This window comes from Lotus japonicus, chromosome 2, assembly GCF_012489685.1.
Source record: "Lotus japonicus ecotype B-129 chromosome 2, LjGifu_v1.2".
NCBI classification, from domain to species: Eukaryota; Viridiplantae; Streptophyta; class Magnoliopsida; order Fabales; family Fabaceae; genus Lotus; species Lotus japonicus.
In genome coordinates this window covers 11,479,140-11,490,118 of record NC_080042.1, presented here as the reverse complement: position 1 = coordinate 11,490,118, position 10,979 = coordinate 11,479,140, and the positions used below count along the sequence as shown (strand labels likewise).

The 10,979-nt window shown below is 38.4% G+C and overlaps 1 protein-coding gene across 1 annotated transcript; it reads right to left on the bottom strand.

Moving 5' to 3' along the window:
• Positions 1-1,737: 1,737 nt before the first annotated feature.
• On the bottom strand, positions 1,738-10,088 carry LOC130737582 (uncharacterized). Its single transcript, XM_057589396.1, has 5 exons — positions 9,645-10,088; positions 9,414-9,543; positions 3,041-3,704; positions 2,215-2,619; positions 1,738-2,131 (listed from the first exon to the last, which is right to left on the bottom strand). Exons 3-5 carry the CDS (start codon positions 3,284-3,286, stop codon positions 2,120-2,122), a joined length of 663 nt encoding a protein of 220 aa, XP_057445379.1. The 5' UTR covers positions 3,287-3,704; positions 9,414-9,543; positions 9,645-10,088; the 3' UTR covers positions 1,738-2,119.
• Positions 10,089-10,979: the final 891 nt, after the last annotated feature.

Below are 10,979 nucleotides of genomic sequence, written 5' to 3'. Positions count from 1 at the left end.
TCTATGTATTTTATGAGAAGTCAAAAAATCTATATATATATATATATATATATATATATATATATATATATATATGTAAAGCTCACTTGAGCTATAAAATATTAAATGCATTAAATAATGAAGTTGAACAAATTAAATTTCTATTACTTTCAATATAATGTAACTTTTGAAACATGTCAATCTTTTTTGTTTTTTTGACTTTACACATGCCAATATTAACATAACTTTTGAAAAATGCACAAAACCTTGATGAATTGTGAGATATTTGGGTGCTACATGTATACCTTTTGTCATTTATCTTCATATCTTGCATCCAAACGCAAGGTACTCTTTGGGTTTTTAATTGGGCGAAACTACTAACATAACCTTTGTTTTAAATTATGTATTAACAAAATTCTTTTTATTAAATAAATTAAATATAAAGATTGAAAACTGAAAGAAATTAACTAGAGACTATTTAGCTACCTACATTAAATAATAAAACTATAAACTAAATTTTGAATTTATTTTTTACTTTACTCATACAACAAAAAACTACATTAAATATAAGAGTTTATTTATTTATTTCAGGAAAAAAATCTTCAATATAAAAACTACATTAAATCATTTGGCAGTACTATTATAATATTTACTAAAAAATAATTAAGACAAAATAGTCTTTAAATTAAAAGTATTGCTCTATAGGTATTTATTAAATATAATATGTGTGTATTGGATGAAAACATTCTTTAATATAATTTTTTATCTATTATATATTAGTAGAAATGATTTGAGAAAGAATATTAAAATAAAATAACTATGGCAAAAGTTGAATAAATTTAAATTTAATAAATAATTCTTTACACCAATAAAATCATTTCTTATTATAATTTTAAAAGTTAAAATTACTTTATTGTTGATATAACGTATTAAAAAAAATATGTCATGAACACAAAAGATGCCACAAATAGTGTATTGAGAGCCAACGCTAGCCACCGTTTTGAAGTTTAATATGGATGGGGCGTCGAAAGGGAACCTTGGGGTGAGTGATATTGGCGGAGTTTTGAGCGATCATGGAGGGAAGGTGTTAGGTTACTTTGTAAAAGGAACTGAGATGTTGGGTGCTTTTGAGACAGAGGTTCAAGAAGTGTTACATGCTTTATTATTTTGCCATGAGCATATTAAATTTTCAAATGTGGTGGTTGAGAGTGATTCCTCCTTAGTGGTTGAGTGAGTATCTAGGGGAGATAGGAGGTCATGAAAATGGGAACAAGTGTTTAATCATATAGATCATTTGATGTCTATAATTCAGTGTGTTAGTGTGGTGCGTGTATTGCGATGGAGAAACACTGTGACAAACTTTTTGGCAAACCAAGGGTGTAGTAGGAAACAACAAATACGGGTATATTGTGATCCAATGTAATTACCTAAATGAGAAGGTTGTTTCCATTTTTATTGCGTTTCAATAAAGTTTTCTTTTAAAAAAAATATCAATTATTAAATTTGAGTAATATTAATTATTTAGTTCTAGCGAACTCTAATTCTATTTCAATGAAATGTCTCACCTCCATTATTATTTAATTTATTATATTTTATAATTAAAAATATTGTAATATTTATATATTTATTAAAACTATAAAAACTATATGTAATTTTAAGAATATTGTAAATCAACCCGTGCAACGCACGGGTATTATTTCTAGTTAAAAGCATATAGCAGGATAATTGAGACTGAGAAGTCACATAACTACTATTAAATTAACATCAAGATAAACTCATAAATATATATAAGGGCAATTTTTTTTGTACATCAAAAAATTAAACGAAGACTTAACGCTAGGAGGTCCCTAGCCAAAACAGGAAGAAGTTGTGGAGGAGGTTCCTCCGACCTAGTATATGAGCACTAGAGCTCTGCACCCAAACCCGCTAGACAATTAGCTACATCATTAGCTGTTCTAGGAATATGAAGAAGTTGAACATGCCACTCGCGGTCCAACAGAAGCTGAATCTCTCAAAATATATATAAGAACATTGAACAGGTGATAACAATTATCCAGCATTAATTAACCATACGAGAATAGAATTATCCGGCATAAATTAACCAAACGTCTCTCTTGCAGCCCCACCACCATCTGCACTCTTATATATTTATCTACAACAGAAAATAAAACAGAAAACAAATTAGAAAAAATACCATTCAAATTAAGTTAGAATAAGAATTATAAGAAAAAATACCTCATAAGTTTTCAACAAATAGGTGAGATATTTATCTTTTTGATCGAGGGTGATCATATTTTCAATGTCATAAAATAGACCTCTCATCAACACCTTATTCAGCAACTCAAATGGTAGAGTTTCAATTCGTGAACAATGTATGCGACGGTTTACGAGTAATTTCTGAACAATTTCAACAAATTTGTCCTTGTCTTTTGGAGAGGGGTATTTTCGAGAAACAAGGGTCACAGTAGAAGCGGAGGCCTCCACAGATGTAGTTGTCGTTGATGGACTCCCCCCGCTCACGTTCCCGGAGATGGAATTGGCTTTTAATTTAGGTGTGGACAGTGAAGGGATTCGCATTTTCAATTCCAAAAATAACTTAATAGCTTTGGCCCTTGACATCCATGCATCAGGAAGACCAGTCTGGAAGAATAAAAAATATTATATGAAGTTACCAAAATTTACATAAAAGAAACTATTTTTAAGAAAGGAGAATTATTATAACATAAAGAAAAAGCTTGAGAACAACCCTTTTTCAAGTAGGATAGCAAAGTTCAGTACAGAGACAGCAGTACAAAGAAAAACAGAAAGAAAAAAGTAAAGCAGGGGAAAAAAACTAAAACAGTGGGCTCCTAATAAACAGCACAGCAAGAGGAAACAACAACAACAAAGCATGATAAAGAGAGGAGAGGCAAGAGTGTGGCAGGGGCAGCAAATCGAGCCAGCATCAGAAGAAAAACAAGGGACAGATGAGGCGGGAAACAACACACCAGATAAGTCCCTAAAGTCATCCAAAACAGATAGCCTAATGACAACAGTGAGATTAAAAATAAAAGAAACTTACCTTACTCATGGTAGCCTTTTTCAAGATCTTTAGTCTTTCAATCAAGTCACACGTTGTTTTCTCAATATTGGCTATGCCGTTAAAAGTATCAGCAGCTTTCAACCAAAAATCTAGGGAACGACAATTTAGTCCTTCAAATTTTTTGTCTCCTTCTCGGGCAGTGGCAGGTATGGGCATATTTAAGAAAAAATTGTCCTCATGTGTGGTCCATCCACCACCTTCGTAAATCTTTGAGAAGCTGCTCATTTTTTTATTTTTATTTTTTTAGAACCTAACCCTCTTAGGAATCAGTATTAATCTGAAGAATAGATTGACCAAAACTCTTTTAGGTTTTGCTCTGCTAGGGTTATACCCATTGAGAGTGTTGAGACCTAGGAAGAGTTTTATTCCAGATCCTTGCTGGATTACACTTCCTTTGCCTTTTGCAAGAGGATTTTGTTCCTTTTTTCTTCTCAATCTCCTGCTCACTTTTCAATCAGCTTTTCACTTGGTTTTAAGTTTTCCTCAAGCATTCCTTACCTCTATGGAGAGGGGTAACAGAACTGATGAGGAAATACCATTCTCTGTGACCATGACAGAGGCAGAAAATGATGAGGCCATTCCAGTCCAGGATGGTAATGAAGGACTCCTGCCAACTCCTTCGCTGGATGGAGCTACTTTAGATCTGCAACCAGAAGAAGAAAATAGTCTTGAGTTAGCTAAAAGAACACTCATTGGAAAGATCCTTACTGATAAACCTTTCAATAAAAGTGTTATGAAATCTATGTTGTTGAAACCTTGGAACTACAAATCAGGGGTGCAAATGACAGATATGGGCATTAATTGTATCCTCTTCACCTTCCAAGAAGAGGAAATGGCAAGGAGAGTTTTTGAGGAAGGCCCTTGGAACATCATGGGGAATATGCTAAGTTTGCAGCAATGGGCACCAGAGATCTCTGTTTTTGAAGTTAGATTTAACTTGCTAGCTCTATGGATTCAGATCCATGGGCTACCTCTAGATGTGATGAACCCTAACAATGCAACAAAAATAGCAACACAGATAGGAGAACCAGTACAAGTAGAAGATCCTAAAGTGGATGGAAAGTTACTAAGGCCTTTCATTAGAGTTAAAGTGTTTGTTGATACCTCCAAACCCTTGGTTACTGGCTTTTGGGTTCCTAGGAATAACCTCCCTAAGGTCTGGGTTTTCTTGAGGTATGAGAAGCTCCAAGGCTTCTGTTTCAAGTGTGGTATTGTTGGCCATGAGCAGAAGTCATGTGGAGCCCCTAGAGCTATGGCTGCTTACAACTCTACAGTTCCTAAATATACTCAAAGTTTAGGTGTATCAAGTGCCAGATCCCTTGCCTCAATAGCGGGGGAAAAAAACATATGGAGGAAAGGGGATAAAAATGTTCCAGCTTCACCCCCTTATGGAGTCCAGCATCCCCAAGAAGACAAGGAGCTCAGATTTTGGAAGAGTCAGCTGCAAAGAGAAAGCCAGCAACAACAGAGTAGTGGCTCTAGAGAAAGGCAACAAACCTCGAGTAGTAGACAAGGGGAGAAGTATGGAGGTAACACACAACCCACTGAAAATAGAGAACCACAAGTGCATGTCAACAAAGCAACCCAGCAGAAAGAAGGAAACTCAGAGATTGCAGCTGGGCAAACTGAACCACAAACACAAGACACGCAATGTTGCTGCCATGACTCTTTCAACCATTCCCCCAATTTGGAACAGCAACAAGAAAGACAAACTGAAGAGGAGTCTATGTGTGGCTGCCATAAACCACACAACTCAATGTCAAACCTTGAATGTTTAAATGTTGAACCAACAAGAGAAGAGGCTCTAGCAGACCCCGAGCTACTACCCCAATACCTTCCCTCCCCGGGTTGTTGTTGCCATGTAAGCCCACATCGATCCCACCTAGCAGAGGAAGAAGGAAACCTTACTTGGGGGAAAAGAAGGAGTATAGGGGACCAGCAAGGAAATGAAGAGGACATTCCTGTAACAAGGAGGGCCATTACCTCCAATAAAATCTGCCCAGGCTTGGGCCCGGGGAAGCTGTCAGATTTGGGCATAGAAAAGGAATTTATTGGAACAAGAGAAGACCCTGTCTTGCTGGATTATCCAAGTCCAAATGTGGGAGGCTCCTCACACTTTGGAGCTCAACTAACACCCAAGGAGATTCAGAGAGCAAAGGGGAAATGCACCAGCAGCCAGGCAGAAGTAAACTCTAAGGGAGACAGGACTCTGATGAAGAAACATGGATCCTCTGAACTACCCAAGGCACGGACAATCAAGGAGCCCTTGGGGCCTCCTAAAAAATTTACAAGAAATACAAGGAAAGGGAAGTGGGAAAACAACTCTTATTTTGTGGAGCCCCCTGAGGAGGAGGAGGAGGAGGAAAAGGAAGAAGAAAGACAGAGCCAAACATTTAACATATTAGACAGCTATTGAGAAAAAAGGCTGGTCAAGTGCTTTGCTAAAAACCTGCAACTGAAAAGGGGTCGAGCCCAAGAAGAGTCAAGTCCTGAGAATGCCATAGTACAAGGAAGAGACAAGAGAAGATTGGCTATAGAAGGTGCTGGAAAAAATGTAGTTTGTGGGGGGACAAAACAACAAATTATGGCTGAGGAGGCGGGCCTACCCATGCCCCCACCTCCAAAATGAGTGTTTTGAGCTGGAATTGTCGCGGAATAGCGGCGGCCGCGACAATTCATGAGCTTAAAGACCTGTGTAGACAGGTCCAGCCGGCCATTCTCTTTCTAATGGAAACCAGAGCTCCATTAGCAAGAGCAGAACGTACAAGAAGACTTCTTTCTTTCCCTTACCTGTTTTGTGTTGAAGCCTTGGGACTGTCTGGGGGTCTCTGTTTATTCTGGACTAAAGATTTCAAGGTTGATATTCTCCACCATTCCCAAAATTTCATCCATGCTTCTATTGAAGATAAAGTTAACAACAATATCTGGGTGGGTACTTTCCTGTATGCAAATCCTATTTTCAGTATCAGGAGGACCTTGTGGCCACAGGTAGCTGGACTGAATTCAGATGCAAATGTCCCATGGGCATGTTTTGGAGATTTCAATGAAGTTCTGAGTCAACAAGAAAAGGAAGGTGCCCATGAACAAAGTTTGGCCAGATTGCAAACCTTCAGGGATTTCTTGGATATGGCTAACCTTATGGATTTGGAACTGAAAGGGTGTAGGTTCACATGGCTGAGTAACCAAAGAAATGGCATTGTTACGAAAGAGAGGTTGGATAGAGTTCTTGTGAACTGGTCTTGGAGGCTTTGCTACCCAAACGCATCAGCTGTTGCTTTGCCTATTATAAGTTCTGATCACTCTCCTATATATATTCAACTAAAGCCAAATTTTAGGACTCAAAAGTACTTCAAGTTTGAAGCCTTTTGGGAGGAGGATGATGAATGTAATGCTGTCATTAGAGCAAGTTGGGGCCAGCATAAGAACAGCAGCAGAGAAAGCACAGAATGGGGCTCTTTACTGGACATAATTGACTCGTGCAAGACATCCTTAAAGTCTTGGAGTAAAGGGAAATTCAGAAGAGCAGACAATGAGATATGGCTACTGAAAAAGGAGCTACAGGAGCTACAGAACAATACCTTATCAACTGATAATTGGGCAGAAGTGAAGAAAATTCAGACTAGAATTAAGGTTCTATGGAAACAAGAGGAAATTTTTTGGAATCAACGATCTAGAGTCAAGTGGCTGAAATGGGGGGATAGGAACACAAAATTCTTTCATGCATCCACTGTTCAAAGAAGGGATAGGAACCGTATAGCAAGACTGAAAAATAGCCAAGGGCAATGGGTGGAAGGACAACAAAACATCAGCAAGATTATACAGGAACATTTTGAAGAGGTATACCAGAATTCCAATATTTCCTGTGTTGATGAGTGTCTAGATAGCACACCCGAGAGGGTAACAACTGAACTAAACCAGAGGTTAATGGCAACAGTATCAACAGAATAGGTTAAAGCAGCTGTGTTTGCTCTTGGTGATTTAAAAGCCCCAGGGATGGATGGTCTAAATGGCCTATTTTTTCAGAAAAATTGGGATGTGGTTCAACAGAAAGTTTGTCAAGCTGTGCTATCCTTCTTCTCAACAGGGGAAATTCCGGAACAAGTTAATGAAACTCTAGTGGCTCTCACTCCTAAGATCCCACACCCAGAAAATTGCTCCCAATTTAGACCAATCAGCTGCTGTAATTTTTTGTACAAGGTGATTACCAAGATTATAGTTGCAAGGTTAAAGTCTTCTATGAACTCCCTCATCTCCCCCCTCCAAAGTGCCTTTATTGGAGGGAGACAAATTCAAGATAACCTCATTGTGGTCCAAGAAGCTTTTCATTGTCTAAAGAAACCGGGGCCTAACAGAGATGATCATGTGATAATCAAACTGGACATGAATGGGCTTTCTTGGAAGAAACTCTCTTAAAGTTTGGTTTCTGTGGAGAGTGGGTGAACCTTGTCATGAAGTTGGTGAAAGGAGTTAGCTACAGATATAAGGTCAATGGAGTCATAGGTGAAAAGTTGTGGCAAAAAAGGGGATTAAGGCAGGGAGATCCCCTATCTCCCTACATGTTCATTATGGCCATGGATGTCCTTTCTAATATGTTCTTGAAGGGCCTCCAAGATAACAGACTCAAAGGTTTTAAGCTTAGCCCCAATTGTCCAAACTTAACCCATATGTTTTTTGCCGATGACGCCATTCTCTTTGCAAGAGCAGAAGAAGCTGAAATGTTCCAGATCCAGAAGATTCTAGATAGCTTTTCAAAAGCCTCGGGGCAAAGAATCAACATCCAAAAGTCTGGTTTGATGGGTGGAAAAGGGCTTTAGAGGTTCAAGAAAATTACCCTAGCAAGGGTCTTGGGGATTCAGGTCTGGGACAAACCTGAGAGCTACTTAGGAATGCCAGCAGATTGGGGGCGGTCCAAAATTAACTCTCTACATTGGATTAGGGAGAGGGTCTTAGATAAGATTCAGGGCTGGAAAGGGAACCTCTTAAATCAAGCAGGAAAGGAGACCTTGATCAAAGCTGTTTTGCAAGCAATTCCCTCTTACGCTATGTCAATCTTGAAATTCCCTAAGACTTTCTGCAGCCTGTTGTGTTCAAAAATAGCTCAATTTTGGTGGAAAGGGAATAAGCAAAGGGGAATTCATTGGAGGAAGTGGGAAGCTCTAACCTACAGTAAAGATGAAGGAGGGATGGGTTTTAAGGATTTCGAAAGCATGAATCAAGCCTTATTAGCCAAACAAGCTTGGAGAATCACTCAAGAACCGCAAGCATTTTGGGTCCAGATCCTAAAAGGAATCTATTTCCCAAATGATGAGTTTCTACAAGTTGGACAAAGAAGCCAATCCTCTTGGGTCTGGAACAGTATTCTCCATGGCAGATCCCTATTGCTAAGCCATGGACAATGGAGTATAGGTAATGGTGAATCAGTTTTAATATCAGGTCACAAATGGGTAGCGGCCAATACGTTACTTCAGGGAGGTCCAGAAGGAACCACAGTTAGTACCCTCAGCAACAGGGACACTTGCTCTTTGGATAATCAGAAAGTTAGGCTTTTGCTTCCTAGTACAGAAGTAAGTAAGGTCCTACAAACCCCTTTCAGATACACAGAAGGAAAGGATGAACTAATCTGGCCCTATAAAGTTTCTGGAGCTTACGCTGTCAAGTCAGGATATAGACAAGCAAGGAGTGAAAACTCTCCACTAGAACAGAGAGCCTCCTCTTCCTCTGGCCCAAACAAATTCCTATGGAGAGCAATCTGGGGTGCAAGACTCCCCCACAAAATTAAAGTTTTTCTATGGAAGTTATGTCATAATGCAATACCACTAAAGGTGAACCTAAAGAGAAGAGGATGCTCCTATGATGAACTTTGCCCCATTTGTGGAGAGCATGAGGAGGATATCCCACATGCCTTCTTCAAGTGCCCCTGGGTAGGGCCGGTTTGGTTTGGAGGTTCTCTTCAGATTGATGCACCAGGTATGGCTTTCGTCTCTTTCTCCTCTTGGTTGGGCCAGAATGTTGAGAATTTTCTTCTAAGGGACCAGGGAGCAGAGGAGTCAATAGCCTACCTAGGCTTTACTCTTTGGGAGATACGGAAGAATAGGAACAATTCTGTTTTTAATGGTTCTAGGCCTAATCCTTTAACCTGTCTGGGAAATATTAATCTAGCTCACCATGAATATCTATGCGAAGTTAAACCTCACAAGGAACCTTTGGTGAAGCAAGTGAGACCAGCTCAAAACCGTCCCTGGAGGAGACCCCCAGAAGGTTTTTTAAAGTGCAACACAGATGCCAGTTTAAACAAGCAAAGGAACATAGCCATGGGTAGTATTATTTTCAGGAATGATAGGGGATTTGTTACCTTTGGCTCAACAAAACGCTTCCTCACTTCCAAACCAATCCTTGCTGAGGCCTTGGCTCTTAGGGAAGCTGTGCTGATTGCAAAGAACATGAACCTTGAAGAGGTGGTGTTTGAAACAGATTGTCTTCAGCTGGTAGAGGCATGTAGAGGGTCAGGGACAATTGGAGCAGTTCACAACATAGTAAAAGACATTGTTTTGTGGAAGAATAATTATCCAAACTGGACTTTTACCTGGACAGCCAAATCTGGAAACAACACAGCTCATGTCCTAGCTAGAATGGCCCTTAATGGAAGTCTCCCTCCATATTGGTTCTGGAACCAACCTCCGGATCTACTGCATGCAATCCTCATAGATCAACAACTATCACAAGAAGTCAGATTCAGGAGTGAAGGGCCTCTCTAGATTTCCACTGCTTGGGAGGCACTGTCTTCATCAGTTTTGCAGGATTTAACATGTTTCTCATGAAACTGTTTTCCTTCTCCTGTTATGGTAATAGCACTGTGTGGAGAATTGTTAATTGCTTGTGAATTGAATTATCATGATGAAGGCTCTCTCTCTACAGCTTTCCAATGTGTGTAGCTTTGGTTTCAATCCTCTCTTAATGAGTCAATCTGTCTTTGCCTCTACCGATGGGGGAATCTTACTGGAACCACAATATTTCACAATAGTGGTTGTTTGCTTTCCTCACGTGGTCCCCTCGGTTACATGGAATGCTTTGTCCCTTTCCCTATTTTGTTTTAGACTAGTTGGCAGGCCATATGCTTAGCTTTTTATTCTCTAGGCTTTTATGATCCAACTTGTTGTAACCTTGTGGGCTGAGGCCGTTTTTTAATGAAACATATTTCAACTTTGACCAAAAAAAAAAAACAAAAGCTGCTCATTTTTTCTTTTAAACTTCTTCTGGATAAAAAAACAAGTTTTGATAAAAAATAAAAAAACAAGTTAGAACTCCTATAGCTAGATTACATCTTTGTTTAGTCCCATAAAAAATTGAATAAAAGGGAAAAGCATACGGTCAAGAGTGGTTTCAGAAAATCATGGGTCTCATAACATGCCTTTGACATTTTTGCCCTTGCTTTTGATGCACATATATAGTGCTACTGGATCGAAAATTGTTTTTGGGACATATCCACTTCATAGAATATATCTATTTATTTTTACTCTCTAATGATTAGATAATAAATAATATTTTTCCTTACGGTCTTAATTTGTTTGGGATAATCGGTTCTTTCCAACAAAGAGTTTTCTTGTAGTTCAATCTTGTAACCTTTGGAGATTTAGTTTGTCCCACTAACCAACATGTTATTGATATAAAATAAATATATTATAACAAATAAATTATTCTTAAATATATATACATATATATATGTGAATAATAAAATAGTAGTTAATGGTCAAATTAATTTCTGATTTTGTAAGCGAGTTTGATTTTAGTCTTTCGGTGTAAAAATGATGTTTAATAACGATAAAAAACAGTCAGCAATTATAAAAATAACTATCTCTAAATTACATTTTTCCGCCTAGGGATCCATATGGCAAAGGCAAGCATTCTTCTATCTCCCGGA